The 26,107-nt window shown below is 42.7% G+C and overlaps 1 protein-coding gene across 3 annotated transcripts in view; it reads right to left on the bottom strand.

Annotated features, from left to right (window-relative positions):
• SFMBT2 (Scm like with four mbt domains 2) overlaps window positions 1–26,107 on the bottom strand; it is a 194,804-nt gene that overhangs the window by 9,072 nt on the left and 159,625 nt on the right. For all 3 annotated transcript variants that reach the window (XM_077836919.1, XM_077836910.1, XM_077836926.1), the window contains exons 16-20: window positions 17,400–17,509; window positions 6,946–7,121; window positions 4,551–4,723; window positions 924–1,172; window positions 629–757 (exon numbers count right to left, since the gene is read on the bottom strand). In XM_077836919.1, coding sequence (XP_077693045.1) covers window positions 629–757; window positions 924–1,172; window positions 4,551–4,723; window positions 6,946–7,121; window positions 17,400–17,509 — 837 coding nt within the window. The remainder of the gene's footprint in view (window positions 1–628; window positions 758–923; window positions 1,173–4,550; window positions 4,724–6,945; window positions 7,122–17,399; window positions 17,510–26,107) is intronic.

The raw sequence follows: 26,107 nt of genomic DNA, 5'->3' as shown, positions 1-26,107 counted from the left end.
AAAGACCTGCAGAGAACTTCCCCAAAATAATTCCTAGAGCATGTCTTGAGGTATTATTTACTAGAGATCCCCCCTTTAGCATGAATTTGATAGCGGTGGATGTTATTCATTAGCGGAGGAGTGACTAGTTCTATCTATCTAGGGCCCATCGAAAGACACTATTAGCCTGATGACAGAAGTACTGACCTCCCGCAGATTTAATTGCCTTTAATTGGAAGCGTTCAGAACATCCTAAAATCAGGATACGTTTTTAGGAGCCTGCCTGTGGATTTTGGTGCCGAATTTCAGTCAGACAATTTCGACCTAGCCTGAAGCCATCCACTGATTCAGAATCTGGGTCTTCTGCGTCCTGGTCCAGTGCTTCATCTAATTAGATAGGGTGACAGTCACACTTGTGGCATCAGATCTCCTGCGTACCATTTAAGTGCCACCTAAGCTCGATTTTAAGGGTGCAGGTGATGCATGGGCCTCATACTGGCTCTGACACGGGTGAATTTCACCCTTAATGAACAAGAAAGATCTATTCTTCACCCTTTTCGTAAAGGCTCAGTTACACTTTCCTGTGCTGTGAATAAACACCATTGCTACAGTGTCTGCACCCAGAGAGAGGTAAGATGAGGCAGCATACCTGTTCCTGAAATATTTTGGCTAGGGGAGCGCAGTCTGTCAATTTAATAAACCTCACAACGTCAGTCACTGTCCACTCCAATGGATTGCTGTCGAGGATGAGCTTCTCTTCCTCTTCTTGCTTTATTTCCTGCAAGCACCAGAACACTTGTAAAGAAAATGTCAGTGCCCAGAATGACTCATCTGTAGAGCATGTGGTGGTCTCTGCAGATGGGTAACACCTTATACAGAAGGTTACATCAAAGGAAAAAATATTGCCATGAACTGGAAGCTAAGTAGTCCACCAATATACTCACTTCCTTGACTTGAGTGCACTTCTCTCCTTCAGCACATGAGAGAGACGGCGTTTTGCGGCCCCTTCTAGCTCTCTCGATGGGAGGGGGCCTGTCTGACTCCGTGCTGCTTCGTAATGTCACTGCTCTTCTTGGTCGGGCTGAAGGTACCTCAGCAGAGGAGGTGTCAGTCTGGTCATCACGTAGCTCTGAGCTGGTTTCTTCGCTCCCTGTCTCATCTTCCATAGCGTCTGGCTCCTCCTCTTCGCTTTCCTAGAGGGAGATTGTCACGGAAACATTATGACATAGGGTTTAACATGAGGTCACATCCTACTCTCATTGAAACTAGTGTCAATCCAGAGTCACACCACTGACTTCAGCTGAATTATACCCCTATATATGCCACAGTGTCATACCATTTAGGCCCCCAAATTTAGATTTGATTTCAAAACCTAGTATTAAAATGAATTTGTAGTCCTATTTTTTTGTGTAAATGTCAATGAAAACAGGTTTTCGTTTCAGTGTGAATGTTCCTCTGCAGTGCTTGCAACTCTAACATTGCAATCTTGTGCTAAGGCATGAGACCTGGGAAGTGAAACTGACTAGGAAAAAAATGAAACTGACCAGTCTTTTCTTCATTGTCCAAGAAAAGCAAATGAGATTTCAAAGAATTCTTCTTTTGAAGACCTCACATTGATGGAAAAATGTACTACATCCCTTGATAATCTACTCCAATGGTTAATTACCCTGACTGTTAAAAAGAAGCATTAAAAACTAGTCAAAAATGTTTCGTTTCAAGTTTTTTACTGGAAAATACCATTTTCACTGAAATGGAAACATTTAGAAAAATGTGTCAATTTTGATGATATTTTGTTTAGGCAACAAAAATCGAAACAAAGCATTCTGATGACGTTAAAATGTCCCCCTTTCATATTTTCAGAATGGAATATTTAGATTTTCCAAATAGGGTATTAATTGTTTTTATGTAAACAAAATGTTTAAAAGTTTAAAAAAGTGAAAAAATTGGAAATGTTTTGATTTTATCTAAAGGAAACATTTGGATCGACCTGACAGAGTTTTTTCAGAATTTCATTTAGTGGGAAATTGAAATTTTCTGATTTTCATTCCGTTTTGGATGGAAAAAAATTAACAGTTGCTGAATTTCCTGCAAAGCTGAAAATCCAGGTCCTCATCAGCTCTAATAAGCACAGTATTTCCAAATTTGTAACTCTACAATGCCCCTCATAAACAGAAAATGCTGGACACTGAACATATATATGTAAATGCACACAACAGATGAAACGCTGCTCAGAATTTGAGCTTCAGTAAGCGTCAGTGCATCGTTTTGCCCACGTTTGGGTTTTCTTAATGAGAAATCAGAATTTGGCCAAGGATGACTATACTGTAATCCTGTCATCATTTTCAAACATTCAAGCCCATTAATTTGGAAGGGCTTGAGTGGATATTAAGGCAGCCCGGTTTGTCTTGTCTTACAATTTATGGTTTTGTCTGTTACAAGAAATCATATTGCATAAGTGAAGTGAGTTAATAATGACTATTAACTGCACCATTCAGGGGCACACAAATCTTACCACTCCAAGGGTAGATTTACACAGCAAAACCTGTGCATGGCATAGCCTACCTGACCTAGACTGAATCCAGCAGTCACGGGAACAATATCGGCGAAGACAGAGCAGCGTGGGTTTCAGAGCATGTCGTATAACCCTGGCATGGAGCCTGAGTATATACTTGGCTCACTAGCGCGCTCTGAAGCCCACACTTTGCTGTCTTCATTACTGTTGTTACCCATGCTAGCTGGATTTAAACTAGCTCGGGCAGGTTAGTCTGTGTGCAGCTTTCGCTGTGTAGACAAACCCTAAACATCACCAAGCCGCGCCACTTCCATTTATCTCATTTGCTTAGAGTCTGATCCAAAGGTCATTGGAGATAGTGTAAAGGCTCCCATTGACTTTAGTCCACACCTGATTTTGATGTATGTATGATTTGGGCCCAAGTCCCACAAACACTTGCTCCTTGTCTACATTCAAAGGGTTTTCAGCTATAACTATACTGGCAAACCCTCCTAGTGGAGAGGCAGCTTAGATGGCAAAAGAGTGCTTTTGTAGATATCCAGTAGAACCTCAGATTTATGAACCTCAGAGTTACAAACTGACTGGTCAACCACACACCTCATTTGGAACTGGAAGTGTGCAATCAGGCAGCAGAGAGAAAAAAAATAAAAAGCAAATACAGTACAGTACTACTAAAAAAAATAAAGGGAAAATATAAACAAAGATTTGACAAGGTAAGGAAACTGTATCTGTGCTTGTTTCATTTAAATTCAGATGGTTGAAAGCAGCATTTTTCTTCTGCATAGTAAAGTTTCAAAGCTGTTTTAAGTCAATGTTCAGTTGTAAACTTTTGAAAGAACAACCCTAACGTTTTGTTCAGAGTTACGAACATTTCAGAGTTACGAACAACCTCCATTCCTGAAGTGTTCGTAACTCACGGGTTCTACTGTAACCTGTAACAGTTACCTGAATGAAATAAGCAAAATGCCTCTTTTTGCCAGTATAACTATGTCTACACTAGGGGTTTTGCCAGCAAAGCTATGCCGGTTAGAAGCGGGATTTTTTTCACACTCCTAACCAACATAGCTATGTCAGCAAAGCTTTTAAGTTTAGACCAGGCCTTAACAGGTGCTTAACTTTACCCATGAGTAATACCATTGGATTCACATGGTCTACTCATGTGTGAAAAGTTAAGTGTGTGGATAAGGGCTTGCCGACACGTGTTGTTGCACTGGTTTAACTTCAGGTGTTATTTCAAACAAGCTTAGTTAAATCGGTTGCAAAGCCTGGGTGGACACTTATTTCTGTTCAAGAGTAGTTTATCTGGGTTTAGGTGAAGTTGATTACACATGGGTTTAAGCTAAACCAAAATAAGTCACTTTTAAACAGAAATAAGTGTCCACATGGGACCAGTTTAACTGCACCAGTTCACGCGAGTGTGTAGACAAGGCCTATATCTTTGTAGGATTGAGGCCATAGCATGTAGAGTCATTGGGATGGTCTTGCCTTTCACTTCTCTGTAAAGCACCTAGAACAATTTTACATGCTGTGAACTTAAAATATTAAGCAATAAGTAATTAATAGAGTATTGATACCCATGCAGACTCAAGTGTGACATATAAAATGTCCTTTCCGCATCTAGCATTTGTATTGCAGTACTGTCTCAGAGCGCTAGTCACTGACCAGGACCCCACTGTAGGTGCTAGGTGCTGTACAAATGCAAACAAAAAGACAGCCATTGCTCCCAAAAGCTTACTATCTAAGTAGAAGACAAGAGACAATGGATGGATACAAACAGACAGACAGATCATCGAGCTCAAGAGCACAAGAACAATGAGACAATGAGCATGTCAGCTGCTTAACTACGGTAAAACTTTTGTAGGCATCACAGCAAAGCAGAGATTCAAGGAGAGATTTGAAGGAGCACAGTGAGGTGGCTTTCAGGATATGTACGGGGAGCTCCTCCCAAAGGCGAAGGGCAGCCCTAGGGTGCTTGTTGAAAATTTATATTTCTAAAAAGCAGTGTCATGTGTGGAGACCCGTTCTACAGCAAGGCGAATGAGCACAATCCAACGTGTACCTCTGCAGATCCCACAGCGTTAAAATCGACAGCAGACGACCTCCTTTTCTTCTGTACAAAAATGGATTTCCGCCTCTTTCTGCGTCTTGCTGGCTTGATGTGTCCACTTTTCATGTTGTTATTTTCCCCAATTGGAGGCTTAATGATTTTTTTCCTCTTCCCATAATAATAGGCTGGAGCAAAACATACAGTAAAAACATAACCATACAGAAAATCTAGCTTTTGCTTGCTTTATGCTATCGATCCAATGTAATACACCACTACTTCAAAGCAGCTTTCATAGGGAACTCTAAAGAAATCTTGTCAGACAATGTCCCAAGGAAGAATGAAATACCTGATGCTGTCTTGGCCTATTGTCACAAAATGGGTAAAACTATTAGAATTTAGACATCCATTCATACATATTTATTCACTATAGGTTAAATCCTGAAGTCCTTACTTAATACTTAGGCAAAACTTTTGCTGTACATGCTGAGAATTTTGCCCGAGTAAGAACTGAATAAGAATTCTGATCTGTTGCACCACTATAAATCTGGAATGTATCTGCCAAAATCTATGGTGTTGCCCTGGATTTACATCTGGGTAGCTGAGGCTCCAGTTGGGTCAGATCCTGAAGTTCACAGCATGAAAATTACAAGCCTAACTTTCAACGGTGCAGAGAGTCTGCAGCTGCCATCTGCTTCAATGGGAGCTTCCAGCATTCAGCTCTTCTGAATATCATGGCCAAAGTATTTCTTGAGTCAATGCAGCAAATATCTGACTTCTGTTGATTTCAGTGGGCTTTGGCTCAGGTCCTAAAATAATAAATATTTCTCTATGTAACGGTGACTAGTCCCAAACTGCATATTAGCTGTTTTTAGACACATAGGGCCCGATTCTCCTTTCACTGTGCTGTTAGTCAGGAGTGACTCATTTGAAATCAGTAAAATTATACTGGTGTAAAATTCGCGTGAGAGGAGACTGTAACCCAGTTCTACCTTCAGGACCTGATTCAGCAGTCCACTGCTATTCAGCAAAGTTGACTTCAGGGAGGCATGAGCATGTGCTTAACTTTAAGCGAGAGCCTTCCTGAATAAGGATGCACTTGAGTGCTCAATTGGAGCCTCTGCTCCCCAGATGTAAATCCAGGGCCACGCCATAGATTTTGGCAGACACGCTCCAGCTTTATAGTGGTGCAACAGATCAGAATTTGACTTATTAGCAGTAAATCATGTGGTCCAAAGAAGTTAGCTCCTTTAAAAGTTAGGCAAAATACAGCCTACACAAGATCACCACCAACTGGATGTTGGTGCATAGTCGCGAAAGTAAACACCTGATACTGCAGAGGTTAAAAGAACAAAGAACGGCAAATAGTGCAGTAACCAACCAAACTCATCTTCCAAGGATGCGTACCGCAGGGTTTTTCTGACCGTGCGGGGTGCACATCCATGGACAGCACAGGAATAAATAGCAGTGCAGATGAGGAGGCAGTAAAGACACAGCTGCAGGGTGTGGGTATGTGCCTGGACCTGCACCAGGTGTGTGAGATCATGCCAGCAGCACGCTCTTCAAAATGGCACCCCCAGGTGGTATGACCTAACGTGAGGTCATGCTGGTGGGGACAGGGCCACACAGGCGGGGAGAGCAGGGGGCAGGCCCACGCCTTTCCTGGAACGCCTGGTATTCTGGGAATGGCGCGAGTGGCCACCCTACTGCTGAGGCTGAAGCCCTTCTCCGGCTCAGGAAAAGATTCCAGCAACAGGGAAAAGCTAGCAGCTGCCGGCTGCTGGAGCCCTGCTCTTCCACAGGGAAAGGCAGCTTCTCCAGCAGAGCCTTTCACTGACACGGGTAGCTACACACTGCAGGGTGGATGCAGCCTGCTTTTCACTGCAGCCTGTAGCTGCACACTGCTGAAAGTGGTGTGTTGTTTAGACGTAGCCTTAATGTAACAGGCGGGCCGAGTTGGAAAATATTAGATACTCCATCTGGCAACCTTTTGTAGACAGAGAGGACACAAAGAGTCCATGGGAAAAAGCAAACACAACGGCAGGCCAAGCAAAGATCCTTGGGGCGTGAAGTTGGAGGGAGACTATGGAGGACTGGGTTTGTGACCTTCCATGCACATATCCCACTGTGGGTCTGTCTGGCTTGGTTGCAGGGTGACCTGGTGAGTGCTCAGTTCCTTGTGCTAGAGAGTGCAGGCCTAGGGTGCTGAGAACCAATCGGTGAGCTCAGCCCAAAGGACATGCTGCATTTTGCTGCATTGGTGTTACTATTTGCAATATCTTATGCTACAGGTAAGAAAGAAAGAAAGGTAGGTATCAAATGACATTTATTTTTATGACTATATCATGAACATCCTCCCACGGCTCTGATTCCTTTCTAGCAACAGAGCAATAGTTTGGCTGATACTCACTGTACTTCGTTTTGGTATGAATGGAGCAGTTCTCAGGGCAGACTTCGGCGACCAGCACAGGGCTAAACAAATTTGGACAGCACTCCAGTTTTGCACAGACTCTTCTGCAGAAATCTGCCACTTGATCAGACGTTCGCACAATCTTGACTGTTGCCCTGTACGTTTTCCCTCTGTATCTAGGAAAGAATATTGCAAGATCACACATAACTAATGAAGTAAGAACAGTGGATGCTATAAACCCAGTTCTGCCCTCTATAACGTAGATGATCCTCTCACTGACTTTGGGGCGGGGGGACGACCAATGTACTGAAGAGCAGAATTAAGACATCCTGGTTGTAACAATTGTATTTCAGATACACTAAAATGAGGAAAGGCAGGATGCAGTAAAGCTGGCGGGGAAGGTTACAGTACTCAAGGTCAGAGAGACCACAGGGTGGACAAAGTTTGGAGCTGTGGGTTTAGGGCATCGGAAGACTGGCTGTTTGGGGAGAAGGTGAGAGAAGAGAGTACAAGATGACAGCAAGGTCACAACTGTGGGAGCTGTCAATGGGGATGCTATATTGCATTGCGTTTTATTCTATGGTTCTGCACACTCACAGTCTGCAGACCCATGGGCCCAGGATTACCATCTCTGCCTGGCATGCTGACAGGCGGTAAAGAGCCGTGAGCAGTACGGACTTATGGTGGTACAGTTGCAAGCACTGGGCGGCTTTCTGAAGAAATGTCAATTCATGGGCCTAGCTGAGACCTGCTTCACAAGCCTCCTCTGCGTGGGTAGGTGCTCTCTGGGGTCACCTGTCTTTTAGGGGGGCCAGCACTGAACAAGATTCTACAGTGGTAGCCGCAGGGTGCAGAGATTGCTCCTGCTGGACCTCTGTCTGAGACCATCCATTTCTGCTTTCATCCTGAAGCTCCATCTTCCAAGAGGTTTTCACTCTGAATCACTGTTTGTCTGGGTGGTAGGTCCCCCGTTTAGTAATACCACATCATGTGGCTTTTTACTGTGATGGGTTTGACTTTGTTTATTTTCTGGTGTTCTTCATTGTGCCATAATTTAAACGGCTCGTTCAGTACCTGAGGGGCCTGTCCCAAAACCCACTGAAGTCAACAGGAACCTTTCCAATGACTTCACGAGCGTTAGGATCAGGCCCCCAAAGATCCAGATCCTCGAAGATATTTAGGCACCTTGCTCCCATTGGAATCATGGGAGCTGGGTGCCTAAATACCTTTGAGAATCTGGGCCTAAGTATTTTGCCATGAGTGGAGAAGAGTAAATGTTAGAAGAAAAATTCAGCTCTCAGATCTTTGCAGTGGACTCTGCCTCCAGTATTCTGCCTTTCTTCTCTGTGCTTCTTCCAAAGCCCACTGAAGTGCATGGGAGCCTTTCCATTCATTTCTTTGGGCTTTGGAGAGGCCTAAGTGCCTGGAATTCCTAGGGAAATATTCGGAGCTCAGATTCATAAGGTAGAGGTTAGCCCTAAATCATGTGCTCTTAAATCTTTTGTTATGGTGTTTTATATAGAGCATTTTTGTGCAATAAATGGCTGAAGGAAGGTAGACTTCCATACCTTGTGTAATATACTGGAGCGGTGAACTTTGAAAAACCACTTGTCCACATAATTTATTAAATAGCAGCGTAAAAGCTAGTGTAAACCGTGAGATACCGGTTTTTAAAGCACGTCTTACACAGTGTGCCTAATGGCAGCAGGAAAGACACTTGAGCGAATGCATGGTAGAGCAGTGGTTTGGTCCTATAAATATGTGCAGAGGAGAGAAAAGTAAAAAGAGCTCACTGGACTGGAACTGATGAAGAGCAAAGATACTGTAGCCAAGATGGATGGGAGAAGGGACGCAGGCAGCATGTGTGACAGCAGCACTGGGGCCAGGAGCTCTTGAACAGGAGGGCAGATGCTACCAGGCAGACTTGGAGCAGAGTGAAGAAAGGACAGTGGGATGTGGAATAAAGGAGAGATGACCAGACAGATGTGAGGAGAAGCATCCTTAAATGACCCATCACTCTAAGACTGAAAGTTATGCCATAACTCAGAGGGTACCTGTTAAAGCATAACTTTCTTCTTTAGTCCAACCACCACAATCCTGTTCTGGAAATGTGGAGGTACTTTAAGATCTGAGCCTCAGAACCATTGCAAGTTATCAGTGTCCGTGATGATCAGAGGCCTTTATTCAATGGCAATTTAGGGGGAAAACTAAATATTATCTGAACTTTGTTTTTAAATAACAATAAGTGATCAAGGGTCAGCAAGGTGCAAATGATACTGCCCATTACTATGCTGACTGTAAATGGTGCTAGGGTATAATTAGCAATGATACAATGCTTTACAGTCACTGTACTTTAGGTACCTAATTCCCTCTGAATTCAATGGGAGTTAGTGCCTAAATACCTTTAAAAATCTGGTCCTAACTCATGAGTACTCCCATGTGTTTTCAAATGATCTGATTGTTTATGCATCTCGAGAGACTCCAACAGGCATGCTGTACAAAATGGAAAAAACGCTCCCTTTCCCCTCCCAAGAGGTAAGAGGACATTACTGTCCCATTGCACAGATGGCATGACTGCTGGGGGAGCAGAGGAAATCATGGTTCAAACAGGTTCTACAAAACCTAATGTGAACAGAAATGATTCTATGGGAAATAACACCAACAGAAACCAGTCCTTCCTAAGGGACAAATTCTTCCAACTTTAATTCATAGATGCATAGACTTTAAGGCCAGAAGGGACTATCAGATCATCTAGTCTGATCTTCTGTGTAACTTGGGCCAGAGAATTTCATCCAGTTACATCTGTGTTGGGCTGCAATAACTTGTGCTTAGCTAAAGAATCTTTTCTGGAAAGGAGTCCAGTCGTGATTTGAAGACATCAAGTGATGGAGAATCTACCACTTCCCTTGGCACTTTGTTCCAATGGTTAATAACCCTGTTAAAAAGTTGTACCTTATTTCTAATTGGAATATATCTGGATTTAACTTCCAGCCATTGATTCTTGTTGTACCTTTCCCCACTGGGTTAAATAGCCCTTTAGCATCTGATATTTTCTCCTTGTGAAGGTACTTCTATTCCTTAAATGAAGTTACCTCTTAATCAGTAATGTAGTCAAGGGTAAACATCAGATAAACTGAGTTAATCCACTTCTCACTGGGTAAATAGGGAGTTTAGGTTATTTTAACCACTTCTTTTTCTGTTGCTACACCACTGCTCCACATCTTCTTTTTCACAAACTAAACACTTTGAGCTCAAAGTCCCACATGCACCACTTAACAGGAGTAAGAACAGCAGAATCTCATCCTTAAATGGGTATCATGCCCTGTGGTGCTATGATCCCAAAGAGGACAGCATTGTACTACAGGGCCTGCAAAAGCAAAAAGGTGGAACTAACGAGAAGGAAAAAAAAACAAAACAGACCAGTCATTTCATTGTCCAGGTGAGATACAAAGAATGAAGACCCAGGATGGATGGGGAAATACAAATGTGAGTTTTATAATTAAATCTGTCTCAATGACTCAAGTTGTTCTTAGTGGCTACAGAAATGGAATATAATTTTAAACATGATTCTGGTCTTGGCAGTATCTCTGTAAAACAAGATTTATTAATATTTTCCATACATACCACTCTTTAAACCTTTTAACACTAAAGTCATTAATGTAATCTGAACTACCCTCTGACAGCCTCAGGAAAAGACCTACACTGGCTGCAGTTAGAAAACCATTTTTCCATTAGTGCCATTAAAAATATTACAGTTATTGATATTATATTTTCCATCATGATAAGAATCTCATTTTGCCAGCTACTTTTAAGTAATAAGCATCCTGCACTAATAACCTGGGATCACTGTAAGGCTTTAAAGTTCAGCAGTATCAACTGTAGCGTTAAGCTCAGTTGAACAATCTTGCTTTTCTAATTACTTGTTTTACATCTAAAGCCAAAGGAAAAAGAATTTTCAAAGATCCCTACAGTAATGACCCATATAGGAGAATTTACTAGAAAAAACAAGCTAAGGCATCCTTCAAGACATGAAAAGCTTTGTGCTAAATAGATATTTCAAACAGCAGGAGCGCTCAGCAATACTCAAAGCACTTAACCGTTTCAGAATTCAGCCAATAGTCCCACTGAACATTGGGGCTATTTTGAATAGTCAACTGCCTAGCAAACTTGAATTTCCTTCAACAGTTCTTGGACCCAGCCCCCTTCCTCAGCAAGGAACTCACTGCTTACCTCACTGAAAAAAAATCAACTGAATACGAGGGAGTGTCTTGCAGACACAAAGTACCCACCACAAACACCCCAGGCTAACCCCCACCATCCCTAAGACAAACCGCAGCTCTCACAAATACAGCATGAGCGGATCTGAAGAACATCTGAGCCACTCAATACAAACTGGACCCTGCCCTTCATGGCTGGTGAAATCCAACGCAGACTGGGACTGCTACCGATATAAACCTTCAATGTTTCTATACGAGATCCTGACTCCTTGAAGCATGTGGGTTTTTTTCTAGCAAATTCTCCCAAAAATAAATAATCCTGGATGCCAATGAGCTCACAAATTACTGCCTCCCTTTGTAGGCAAAATCAATGAAAATGTGGCCATGACCTTACTCTAGCAGCATCTAATCTTCCACCAACATCTTAGACTCCTCGTAATCAGGATTCTCTCTGGGCCTTGGCATTCACTCTGGGAGCACTCCTGACATGGCCTCATCATGGTTATGGAGAGAGGTTACACTTCTGTGCCAGTCCTATTTGATCTATCTGCAGCCTCAGGCGACCAAACAATGCTACTGACCCACACATGGGACCTCACAGAGGTGGATGGTGTAGCTTGAAACTGGTTCTAATCATTTGAAAGTTATCTAACAACCTAGGCCGTTTCCCAATATGCACTTTACACACCCTGGATCATTTTAAAAATGGCCAAATGAAATGTTATCAAAAACTTCCCCGAAAAATATTCACTGTCGGGCTAAGAATCAGCATGAGACATTTTAGCCAAAAGCAGCTGTAATTACATGGGTGAAATGAGACAATCGCGATGCTCCTGAATGAATTCACGCAGAAAAATGGTAACAGACAATGACATCCTATCGCTCGGAAGTGAACATTTTTCACAAATCACTCTATGTCTGACCTCTCAGTCCTCATCCTCAAAGGAAACCTGCACAACACTTTCAAGAGCCGAGCCTGGGAGCTTAAATTCATAACTTTGCTAGACACTAAAAATCATGGACTGAACAGAGACACTAGATTTATGGCTCATTACAACAATCTATAACCGACTAACCCTCCTTTGTCCTACAAGTACAGAGATATTTACTGTCCACCTTGAATGGCATCTTACCGTGTGTTTTAACTCCTTATGCTAAACAATCTGTTCCACTTTGTATTTAGCTGTGATGCTTGGAGTACATTTCCCAGACCAGAAGAACTCTGTTTAATCTCAAAAGCTTGTCTCCTTCACCAGCAGAAGTTGACCCAATAAAAGCTATTAACTCACCTACTTTATCTCTCTAATGTCCTGGAACCAACATGGCTACAACAACACTGCATGCATCTTTAATCATAACATTATTATTGCTGACCTAATCCCATGAAATATTAAAGCCCTGATTGCAGAACCCGTACATACATTGGTGAACACTTATTTGAGTTGGTAACTCCATGAGCACCAATGGGATTTTTCCTATAAGTAAGTGTTCACTGTTGTCAGTAGCTACCGGTGTGGTGCTCTGCTCTTGTTCGATGATGATAACAGTCGGCTGCGTGCGTGTTCCCTCTGTGTGCTACCCCAACTCTGCGCAGATAGCTGACACAGCAGACCCCGAGAGAACCCCCAAAGACCACTGACTTTAGTAAGGTACGAAGGCACCCAGCCAGGTTTATTGTCAAACGAAGCACAGTAATAGTTCCCTATAGACTCTACCAGACATACTACGAACATGTGCCCCCGGCAACGGACACAGCTCAAGTCAGTGGCGGGACACTCCACTGCCCCCTAGACTGGACGATGATGTGCCCTTCCAGGCCTATTCTTATACAGGTGCAGAACAGATTACTCATCCCTCCTGATGTATTGAGGTGCAGCCTTGTTACTCATTAGGGTGCTGCTTCTCTCCTGTTACATGTTGGTTCAAACAAATCTATCCATCATGTTGTCCTTTTGACCCTGTCTTTAAGATGCACCTGCCCGTTCCTTGTTATCTCTGGGGAGTGTTCTGATGCCATCTTGGCACAAGTTCCTCTCATTAGCACTTACGTGTGGATGCACCTGCTTCTAGCAGCTCTCTTCTTGCCAACTTCTGTGAGTGGGGCCTGCCTCTGGCTCACAGCCCAGCCTTTGCTTAGCAATGCCTGGAAGTACTTTGGTTCAGGCTTCAGTCCTCAGACTGGGCCTCTAATACAAGAGTTTATGTTTCAGGGACTCATCTTACTACATTCACCAGGGTTAGTGTTCCACAATTGGGCCCAAAATTAGTATATGATGATAAAATGATATTATTATTTAAACAAAAGCAAATTATTTTAAGAATTGCTCTTCTAAAAACCCATTTTGATGGAATGTTAGAATGAAATATTTTATTGATTCCGACATGCATGGAACCTAGAGACAGATATGATCTACTTGATCTGTCTAGTGTACCCCCCTGCCAAGGCAGGGTTGTTGCCCACTGTAAATTTATTCATGTTTTGTCCACTTTGGCTTTAAATCTACCATGCTATGGGGCTTCTACTACATTCCTCAGAGGACAATTCCACAGATTCTGTCAGATGAAATGTTTATTATTACTATGTTTTACCATCATATCTAGATGCCCCAATGGAGATCAGGACCCACCCACTATGCACATAGTGAAACACAGTCCCTGACCTGAAGAGTTGGCAATGTAAGTAGATGGGATGGAGCAATGAAGGATTGTTACCGCTATTTTACAGATGGGGAACTGACATACAGAGAGACTAAATGACTTGACCAATGTAACCCAAGGAAGTCTGTAGCACAGGTAGGAATTGACGTCAGCCCATCTGCATTTCTGCCAAGTGGCACAGCCCCAAGACCATCCTTCCTCTCTGCTCAGGCTACTCAAAAGTTCTTCCTGACATTCACCCAGCTACTACAATGCTCCAAAGCCACCAGGCTGACCCAGGCCCAGGCTCAAGGATGTTTGTAAGAGGAACTTGAAAACTTTCAACAGTGACACAAGCTTGGAAGATGGGGCTAGCAACAGGCTGCCCTAAAGGGCTGTGCTGCACCTGGGAATCAAAGCGGCTGAAGAGAAGTGACTGAGAGAGAGGAAGCAAAGGGCAGCAGACCTCAAATGCCAATCGTGCCCCGGCTTCATCTCCTGGCCCTGCTGTTTACGCCTGCATTATTTGTGGCAAGGACAGTCGCAAGAGAATTGGACTTTTGAGCCACTTCTGATGCTGCAGCACCCTATACAGGAACTAAATCGCTTTGGGGTTTAGAGCATTGTCTTCTAACTTCAGTGCTGTGCAGGAGATAAGAACCTGTCGAGAGCAGAAAATATTTCCCCTGACGATCAGGGCGACTGAGCACCGGCAGCTCCCGTTGACCCCCGTAGGGATTCTGAGCATGGAGGGCTTAGGCGATTTGGGGGAGGGATAGCTCAGTGGTTTGAGCATTGGCCTGCTAAACCCAGGGTTGTGAGTTCAATCCTTGAGGGGGCCATTTGGGGCAAAAATTGGGGATTGGTCCTGCTTTGAGCAGGGGGTTGGACTAGATGACCTCCTGAGGTCCCTTCCAACCCTGATATTCTATGATTCTATGATCGGGCATGACATTTCTAGCTTGTCACACCATGGTCAGGGAATACTGATGGGGGGTGGGGCGTGACTGATCTCACTGTGTGCATGCATCCTCTTGGACCCTCCAGATTCTCTGTCTTCTTTGCAAGGCTCTTGTAATTCATTCCGTGACGATGGTCGCTGCTGACAGCAGAGTAAACTGAATACAGGTTGCCCGGCTGCGGAGCTAATTTATTCCTGGCGGCCAGCTTTCAGGCTGGTGGGAAGGCAGCCTTCGTTTCCCTCTCCCCCAAGACAAATAGCAACACCATCAAGATCTAAGGAGTTGTCACTTAACATCAGAAGGAAGGTGGTGACGGGACATGTCACACTACAGCATGAACATTCCAGCTGGCTGCAGAGCTGTCATCATTAGCAGTCTGCTCGAAGATGCCATTGTGGTCCAGCGTTCTTGAAACTTGGTTTAAACACACATACTCTCGCTCAGAGCAGCTCTTTAGGATTCAGAAGTGGCATGGGCTGTCATATCTGATGCAACATGTCGTGCGTCGCCTTCAGAAATCTGCGGCCTTTGATTTCACAAGTCTGGTTTTGATTCTGTTCAGCCAGATGCAATAGAAATATAGGCAGAAGCCCAAGCAAACTCAAAATGAACAAAACCAAAATCAAACCAGTCTTGGGGCTTGTCTACACTACCGCATTGTAACATACATCGCTCAGGGGTGTGGAAAAGCCACTCCCCTGAGCGACGCAGGTTACGTCGACTTAAAGCATCTCCTGCTGACATAGCTTCCAGCTCTCGTTGAGGTGGAGTAATTATGCCGACGGGAGAGTGCTCTCCTGTCACCGTAGCGTGTCTTCAGCAGATGCGCCGAGGTTGGGCGGTAGTGTAGACTAACCCCTAGTTTGCAGGTTCTTGGGGCTTTAATCTGACAGTGTTTTTATGAGATCTGGATCATGGCATTCCGTACCCTTAGTGTATGGATGGGTGTAGAAGACACAACTGCTACCTTGTGGAAGGAATGTCAGTCCAGCTCAAATGTTTCATTGTGTCACCCTCTACAGGCTGAATTTCAAAGGGCCTATAAGTCCTACTACTCCTGTTTTAAGGATCTGATTATGCACATACTTCTACACGGGAGCAATTTTGCTCAAGTGAGTCATCCCACTGGATTCCAAATGGGACCATTCAGCAGCAAAGTCTCTCACAGGCTTAAATGTTTACAGGATCAGGCCCTAAAACTGGACAATCATACCCTGGTTTTCAGATGTGCTGAGCACTCGCATCGCCCACTGATGTCAGGAGGAACTGCAGGAGCAACGGACCAATGAAAATCAAACCGCTTATATCTTTCTTTTTACCGAATTTTGAAAAAAAAAAGTATTTTTTCTGACATTTTGCATCTGCCAAATTCCAGCTGATGCAAAATTTCAGGGAGATGGGAATGTTTTCCAGTTGTAAATATACAAAAAATATTGTGCATTTTCAATGTAACACAAGCTTCATTTGAAACAGGTTTCATTTTTGCTCCATAAAAGATTAAAATTGTGTGAGAAAACCACTTCTTTCTTGAATTCACAATGAAATACAAAAAGCTAAGACTTTTGAGTAGTTTTGCCTTTCTGACCATGATTCTTCCTTGGGCCAAATGATACAAGCTCAGCGACTTTAGAGTAAAAGGTCCTAAATTCTACACCTCACATCTGAGTAGAAAATAGCTAACAACCGTGGAATCTGTATGGCCAAACATTCAATACAATAGCAAACCATAGCACTGTATTTCAGCACCAACTATTTAAATACATATAACAATAGTGTTCAATACTAATGGGGGAGAAACAGATGAATACAAACAACTGTCTACTATTATATAAAACAGGCAGAAATGCATAGACTTTAAGGTCAAGAGAGGCCATTACATCATCTAGTCTGACCTCTTGTACAACACAGGCCTTAGAATTTTACCCAGTTATTACTGAGCGCAGTAACATATGTTTGGCTAATCATCATCTTCCAGAAAGGCATCTAGTCCTGATTTGAAAACTTCAAGACATGGAGAATGCACTACTTCCCTTTGTAGTTTGCTCCAATAGCTTATCACACATACTGTTAAAAATATATGCTGCCTAATTTCTTATCAGAATTTGTCTGGTTTAGCTTCCAACCACTGGTTCTTGTTATGGCTTTCTTTGCTAAAGGGCCCTTAAATTAGAGATTAAAAATAATAAATTTATTTTATTTTATGAGACCACAAATTGGATTAGTACCATTTAATAATAGATGAAGTTTACATCAAAACAGCATTTCATAAAACTCAGCACTTGCTGAATCAACACTTCGTTCTGGTTTTCCCATTGCAAGGTATTTCTCAAAAGAGCTGGTTGAAAAGGATTAAAATTGGAAATTTTGATTAATTTTTTTTTTTATCAAAATCTTCCCTGCTCCCCAAAATCCCCCAAACCAATGTGAAACGAAATATTCAAGAACATTTTGTTTCAATGTTTAAACTGCTATAGAACTGGTACAAAAAATTAAAAAAAAAAAAAATCAAAACATTTTTTTGGGGAAAAAACCCCTAAATGAAAAATGTCATGAAAATGTCCTTTGGTTTTTCCAACCAGCTCTGTTTATTCAAAATGGACAGTAAATGAATGAGTAGGTAACACTTGGAAATACTGACTTTGCCTTGAGTGTTTCCTCCTGAAAATTCCACTGTGGGTCTTCTACTAGCTGCAGTTCTCGGAGAACGCTCCCTGGTTTGTAAGCGGCGTTGATTACCATGCTAAGAACCTAATGAAAGACAAAAGTAAACACTGAAAGCTTTAATAGAGCGACCACATAGTCACAATCCTCATCTGTGCACTCGCGTAGCACCTGGAGGCACCAACTGACTCAAGGCCCCTTTGTGCTAGTCACTGTACATACCACCGTATATATTCACAACGACAGGGGTCCCTGCCCCCATAGAGATTACAATCTAAGAAGTGCTTTAAAGATAATCCAGGTGCTGTCAATGTGCATGTTAACATTCTATGGTACTTACATGATTCTGTAGCGGGGGCGGGGGGGAGTTGGTTTTAACACGCTATACTTAACACCCACACTTGATCCTTCACAGATTTGCAACTGACTGTAAGCATATCTACTCCCCACCCCCACCCTACAGTGGTCGCCTTCAGACGTTATTACAGGAAAGAAGCTGATAATATCATAATAGCATACGGTAGAGATTATCTCTTGCATCCTTTCCAGTCATGGGTAGGGCCCTACCAAATTCACGGCCGTGAAAAACGTGTCATGAACCATAAAATCTGGTCTTTTGTGTAATTTTGCCCTATACTATACAGATTTATGGGGGAGACCAGTGTTTCTCAAACTGCGGGTCTTGACCCAAAACGAGGTTACAGGGGGGGTTGCAAGGTTATTTTAGGGGGATCACGGTATTGTCACCCTTACTTCTGCGCTGCTGCCTTCAGAGCTCGGTGGCCGGAGCGTGACGGCCGCTAACCGAGGGCCGAGCCCTGAAGGCAGCAGCGCAGAAGTTAGGGTGGCAACACCATCCCATGCCATCCTTACTTCTGCACTGCTGCTGGCAGCGACTCTGCCTTCAGAGCTGGGCTCCTGGCCAGAAGCCGCTGCTCTCCAGCTGCCCAGGTCTGAAGGCAGCGCTGTTGCCAGCAGAAGTAAGGGTGGCAATACCATGACCTCTCCGCAGTAACCTTGAGACCCTCCCCCAAAAACATTTTGGATCAGAACCCCTACAGTTACAACACCGTGGCATTTCAGGCTTAAATATCTGTAATCATGAAATTTATGATTTTTAAAATCCTATGACCATGAAATTGACCAAAATGGACCGTGGATTTGGTAGGGCCCTCGTCTTGGGAGCTTGCCGACATTTTTGGAAACCAAGCTGGATACTTTTCAGTCATGAATTTCACTGAATGCTGCAGATTACAGTGTAAAGCAGGCATAATTTGAATAGCCTGGCTGGTTTGCTTATTAATGGAAGCAAGATATTAATTCGTTATTTGACCTTTGTAGATTTCACAAGATTGCTCGTTAAAAGAAATGAACTTAGAAATACCCAAAAGAGGGTCTAATAATAATACCACCAGGTTCTTATACCATGCTTTTCACCTATAGATCTCAAAGGGAGAAAGGGATCATTATCCCCATTTTACAGATGGGGAAACTGAGACACAAATTTGCCCACAGTCACTTAGCAGGCTAGTGGCAGAGCAAAGAACAGAGCTCCAGTCTCCTGAGTCCTAATCTAGTGTCCTACCCAGTGGCTCACACTGCCTTCCAACAAAAAAAAAAAAAAAAAAAGGACAAATCCATATGTTCTCAGCCAATCAGTGGCACTGGCCTGTGTGACTCACAGCTATAGGAGTCGAATGGCCTTTTAAGGGCTCCCAACTTGGCTGGCCTGCATAGCTGCATCTACAACACTCACCTCTTTTGTGAAAGCTCCCTCATTTCACTTCCAGCAGGTACAGAAAACACAGCAATGTGAACACCAGTGCTCGGTTCACACTGACACTCCCATCATTGCGACCACCACCACAACCGCACTGGTGGTTCTGAAACAATGACAGGCTTTCCTCAAAGACCTAATGTAGGCAAGGCCAATGGCAGAGAAAAGCCACTTGGGATGGCTGCGAGCAGTCCCCAGTATGGTTCAAGGATGCTCCCTTCAGATATGCTAGGCTTGGCATCTAGGCTTCAATTCAGCAAAGCACTTAAGACTTAGATGTTTTGTTGAACTAAGGCCCTACCCAGCCTGTGTCTGAGATGCCTCATATCTCCTTCTCATGAATATGTCTTTTATATCCAGCACCAGCCCGGAATAAACAATTGCCTGTTAGAGAGAGAGCTTGATCAACCTGAGTGTGGCCTCCCTTACTTCCTAATGCCGAGGGCTACTGAATTGCAGAACAGGGTCCCCAGGGCAGTGGTGGCAGCCAAACTATTTGACATATTAAAAACTAGACTGGACACAGCACTAGAAAATGTAACCCGGAGAAGTGAACAATTCTGCACTGACAGGGAGATGGCCTTTCCCCCCTCTAATTCTTATGACAGCCTATAGGGAATGAGGCATGTCAATGTGGTAACAATTGCTTCTCTTGTATTTCTATCTGCAGGTCACCCACACATAACAGCATGGTTGCTGTGCTGCAGCATTGTCTTCTCCTTTGCATGGACTTTGCTCTCATTTGCTTCATGAGGAGCTGCCCGCTCCTCATGCTTCATCAACTGTCTGATTGTGCCCCTGGGAGTCTCTTGATGTTGCTGATTCCCATTTGGACCTGGAGCCTGCTTCTCTTGGCACAGCTAGACACTACTCCATCCACGAATTTCACGAATCAAACCATTTTTTTCATAGATATTTAGGTCAGAAGGGACCATTATGATCATCTAGTCCGACCTCCTGCACAACGCAGGCCACCGAATCTCACCCACCCACTCCTGCAAAAAACCTCTCACCTATATCTGTGCTATTGAAGTCCTCAAATCGTAGTTTAAAGACTTCAAGGAGCAGAGACTCCTCCAGCAAGTGACCCGTGTCCCATGCTACAGAGGAAGGCGAAAAACCTCCATGGCCTCTTTCAATCTGCCCTGGAGGAAAATGCCTTCCCGACCCCAAATATGGCGATCAGCTAAACCCTGAGCATATGGGCAAGATTCATCAGCCAGATACTACAGAAAATTCTTTCCTGGGTAACTTGGATCCCACCCCATCTAATATCCCATCACAGGCCATTGGGCCTATTTGCCATGAATATTTAATTACCAAAACCATGTTATCCCATCATATCATCTCCTCCATAAACTTATTGAGTTTAATCTTAAAGCCAGATAGGTCTTTTGCCCCCACTGCTTCCCTTGGAAGGCTATTCCAAAACTTCACTCCTCTAATGGTTAGAGATCAAGAACAGTTCAGTCACACAGGTACCATTCCTGCACCCTTTCCCCTCCATGCGTTCACAAGGACCATGGAGCAGGTGAATAACACATCTCGGTTGTTCAGCAGTTGTAAGGGGACGGAGAGCTCATTAGTTAATCCATAGACAATAACACTTAGCGCTCAAACATTAACTGATCATCACACCACCCCTGCTTATTTTCCCCATTTTGCAAACTGAGACAAAGCCATTATGGGCCAAATCTTCAAAAGAGCTAAGTTCATGAAAATCTGGCCACTCATTTTGATATCTAAATGGAAACTGAGCTGTTTTGAAAATGTGTCCCTAAGTGACTTGCCCAGACCACACAACCTGTCAATGGCAGAGGGAAATGGAAATGAAGTATTTGATCACCAGAAACAACATGTCCTGGAAGTGAAAAGACATTCACTCTGTAGTACAGAAACCTGGTTAAATAGAGAGCTCTGATGATTACATTGCGGCATAATGTTTCTGTAAACAAAAGCGCACTGTTGTGATGATTATTGTTTTATCTCCGGTATGCACATGGCAATGATCTGTAAACCTGTTCAAAGCTTCCTACCTAAATAAAAAAGTAAGAAAGAAAGACAGAAATCAGGCATTTGTGGCATGACTGACTCACTTAAACACCATTGCCTTGATCACCTATTAAAGTGATATTTGCTCTAAGTTTGCAGTGGGAGGGACTAGGTTATGGGCACAATTTCTCCCCCCAAACAGAACACAGTTCCACTGCTCAGAACTCTCTGGCTTTTACCTTAGACACCCAATTTATTTAGACACCCAATTTATTTCAGTCCTGTACAGATGCTAACAATACCAGCGTTTTTGCTCTGAACTGCCTTGTCTCCACCATGACTCTTAGTAATCTAAGCTCACATTGGAAAATAATGTTTTGACAGGATAATCATTTCCCTTTGGGGGGGGGAATGCTTTAGCTTTGTCTCTGTGTTTATTTCCTATTTTAAGTCCCTTGGCTTGTCATTAACCTTCCAGCAGGAGTCCATTACTATGTTAACAATGTTCTCTTCCAATGACATTATCTCTTAATCTCACACACAGTTCAACACTATGCAAAATCATATACTTTACTTCTTGGGGGAAAGGGAACTGGGTTTTAAAAAGTTATGTGAATGTCATCTGAGGTGGAAAGTCATTCATGTAAAAGAGACAAGACCCTAAAAGGTATTTAGGAATCTAATTCCCATTATTTCCATAGGATCTGCGCCCAAATCCTGATCTCTGTCAATTAAACTTCCACTGGTTTCAGCATAGCTAGATATGATCCAAGTAACTAATTTTGGGAAACTTTCTGGAATCCACATGTATTTCTCTTTCACTATGCTTTCCAACGCCAGTCAGGAAGGATTCAGTTTTTGGCCCATGATGTCATAAATACATAGTCTATGACAATATAAAGCAACTGTGTAAACTGGAATAGCTCAGTTGAAGTCAGAGCTACAAAGATTTACTGAGGATGTAGCCCACACTTGCTCCTATTGAAGTCAATGGTAAAAACTGGCTTCACTTGGAGTGCCATCAGATCCATAAAGCTTATACAAGGTACAGATAGTACAAACGCCATATCAGATAGCTCATGATAACTCCATCCGCCTTGCTCAATCATATGCTTAAAATTCAGTCTAAACGGCTTAATTCTCTGAGCACCAAGACTGAGACATCTGTTTTAATTATGCAGCTTCGCCATGCTCCTAAATTTTAAATTAAAAAATGAGTGCAACAGTTTTACATTTTTTCCTCCTGTTTTTCAAATACTGGCTTAGTCCCCTTTTGTATGTCAGGAGAGGAGAGTCACCTTATGCCAAAGTCCAAAACCAACTAAACAACATTATTTTTTTTTAAACAGTGAGGGTAATTAATCTCGGAAACAGATTATCAATGAACATGGTCAATTATCCATTACTTGGAGTCTGTAAAAGGAAATTGGCTGTCTCTTGGAAAGAGAGCCATAGTGCAAGCACAAGTTGATGGACTAGGTGTAAGAATCAGTGGATGGAATTTTATGGTCTGTGTTATGCAGAAGCTCAGACTAGGTGATCATAATGATCCTTTCAGGCCTTACAATCTACTAAATCTACGAATTGTTAAGCAGAGTTGCTGTTAAAACAGCTGTCATGTCCCTTATGTACCCTTGCAGTGTGTTTGCCCAGATTAGACCCTGACACTGCAGTATTCAACACACTGGCAGTGATCTGTTCAATAAGGTTATCTTTAAGACACCCCCTACAGGAATGCCTGGACCTGCTACCGTTACTGGTATATCCTAACAGCACACAGTCATTAAGGGCTCTGCACATAGTTCGTTCTATGAAGGCAGTGGTTCTCAACCAGGGGTACATGTAACTCTCGGGGTATGCAGAGGTCTTCCAGGGGGTACATCAACTCATTTAGATAGTTGTCTAGTTTTACAACAGGCTACATAAAAAGTACTAGTGAAGTCAGTACAAAATAAAACTTTATACAATGACTTGTTTATGCTGCTCTATATACTATACACTGAAATGTAAGTGTATATTCCAATTGATTTGTTTTACAATTATATGGTAAAAATGAGGAAGTCAGCAATTGTTCAGTAATAGTGTGCTGTGACACTTCTGATTTTGAAAGGAAGTAGTTTTTAAGTGAGGTTTAACTGGGGGAGCGCAAGACAAATCAGACTCCTGAAAGGGGTACAGCAGTCTGGAAAGGTTGAGAGCCACTGTGTTAAGGGATATCAATACAAGTGTAGGTGTGATGTCTTCAACATTGCCACTCCCGTGTGTAATCGTCCTGGTCCAGACCAATTGAGTGAGGCTGGGAAGCTAGTTGCTACAGTCTCGAGTCGGTGAAGTGGAGAGGATGACCTATCTGCCACTATTCCAAATTTTGTTGTATCCTACAAAAATGCACTGATTGGACAAACTGTTATAACCCACAGTCCAGTTTTTAATGAGGTGTATACAATTGACAGTGAGTCTGACCGTCAGGATGAAATTGAGGCAATGATACCCATTTTTGATGTCTGCATTACCTCACTAACCTTGACTATGAAGATTTGGTTAAATCAGAAAGACACCCATGTTATGCAAACTAGCAACAGCATGGGAAAAGCAAAGCAATCTCAATCAGTTATTTCATGATGGGGATCTCAACATTCTATTGTCGCATACTTAAATAGAAGTAACCTTCAAGGGTTTGATTGTGTTACAAATAATTATAATTGTCATTATGTTAATTTTATTTCACCACTTACAATGTCTGGTTAAAGAGCAAAAAATTTAAACAAATGCTTTACTTGCTATTTCTTTTGTAACTCTGAGGAGACAAGTTGCTGTTACTGAATATCTTACTTACAGCTTTTTGCTTAAATAAATGGCACCATTTACAGTGACAAGGCAGGGCCTGTTGACCTACGAACCAGACTTTAGCTCACTCATGAACCAGACTCCCATAATCCTCTTTGGTTACACTAAGAAAGGAAAATACAAGCTTGCTGGACTTGTTAAGAAAGAAATAGTGACCTTTTCCTGTTCTTTTGACTGTGCAAGCAATGTCTTCAACTGCGACGGACAGGAATATATATACAAATATAACGTACCTATGCTAAAATAATGAGTAAGTAAGCAGATGCCCAATTATGTGCTTAAAAATTTATTAAAAGTACCAGACTCATGTATCTTTATCTACGTTATGGAAAGAGGAAATAATGGACCTTACTATAAGTATTAGCAAAGGATAAGCAATTATCAGAACCAATACAAGACTGTGATCAGCTTGTCACCACTGTAGGGTCAGTTCTACGGATTGTGGTAACTATGATTGATACCTATTTCTGCTGTGCGCTGTCTTGATATCTAATCTTTTAATAAATTCAATCACTCTGACTTAGCCGAGGTCTTTTAAAATTCCTTTATAAAATTCAAACTATATTAATGATCAGCTATTGATTAATTATTGACTATTGGTTATTGACTATTGGTTATTGATTATTGGAAGCCCTGATCTTCAATATATATATATACTGTGTGTGTGTGTGTACGTATATATGAATTTCCAGATCTGCAGCTGGAGTAACTCCACTAGTGCACCGTTGACTTCACAAGAGCTACCGTGATTCAGACCAGCTGAGTAGCTGGCCACATCTTTCATTTCATTCAAAATGTTGTGGGTTATGTGACTCTGACAAGCTGTGGAGTTATCTTTGATAACAATTGGGCTCCTGCATGGGAATGAACTAGGACTCGAAGGCTGCAAAAGGCTTTTCTCCCCCCTCGTCTCTCTGCTGCATGGATTTGGGCTCTAAGGACCGCAACATGTCACATCATGTCAACTGGTATCTCCACTCCTGCTCATTTCACTGCCAAATCCACAAAAGACCATTTTTATTGATGGGAAGAAAGCTTTTTGGACAGCTGGGAATGGATGTTTCACACCCAAGTGCAACTCACATTTCTCTTCCACTTACAAAACTGAAGGGAATGCTCTTTCTTTTGTCCCGTGCTCTCTTTTAGAAGATCAGCAGAAAGCCAGATCCACCATCAGCAAAATGCTTGGGCCTTGCTTTCAAATTTAGCAATGGTCATCTTTTGCTTTGCAAACACTTTATCCTGCTTTTTGTTCAGACTGTTTTGGATTCCTGAATTTCAAATCACGCTATCGCACCTGGAAAAGCAGCTTGATCTTGGCACTTTTTGTAGCGCTGCCTCCCATACTGTGAGACAATAGACTGTAGCCTTTCAAACAACTACAGATATTTTTTTAAAATGAGTAAGAGTCCCTTGTTGGGACTAAGGCCAACAATTTAAACAGTGATCTGTCTTCTGGGTGTCTCAGATTTTAGTGCCCAATCTGAGACACCTTGAAACTGATTTTTCTGATCATCCAATGAAGCTGCAGTCAGTTAGAGAGACTGCTGAAAGTGCAAGACCACTGCTTATCCTACAGTATTGTCTTAGGCCTTGTCTACACTACGGGGGTAAATCGATCTAAGCTACGCAATTTGAGTTATGTTAGTAGCGTAACTCAAGTCGATGTAGCTAAGATCTACCACTCTCCCGTCAACTCCCCTTGCGCTTCTCGTTCCGGTGGAGTACTGGAGTCGATGGGAGAGCGCTCTGCGGTCAATTTAGCAGTTCTTTACTAGACCCACTAAATCAACCCCCGGTGCATCCATTGCCACAGCGTCAATCCTCCAGTAAGTGTAGACAAGCCCTTATTGTTTCCTTGTGCTCCACTGTGTGTCTAACCTACCTGTTGTCTTTTGTTATAAACATATATTGTGAGCCCTTTGGAAGAGGGATCATTTTTGTTCTGTGTTTGTACTGAGCCTAGCACAATGGGTTCTGGTCCATGCTGGTTCTCTGTCCTGGACACAGCTACTTGTGTCTGTCCCATGCTTGAATCATAGAAGATTAGGGTTGGAAGAGACCTCAGG

This window comes from Eretmochelys imbricata, chromosome 1 (genome assembly GCF_965152235.1).
Source record: "Eretmochelys imbricata isolate rEreImb1 chromosome 1, rEreImb1.hap1, whole genome shotgun sequence".
In the NCBI taxonomy this organism is placed as follows: domain Eukaryota; kingdom Metazoa; phylum Chordata; order Testudines; family Cheloniidae; genus Eretmochelys; species Eretmochelys imbricata.
This window is presented reverse-complemented; position numbering and strand designations above follow the sequence as displayed.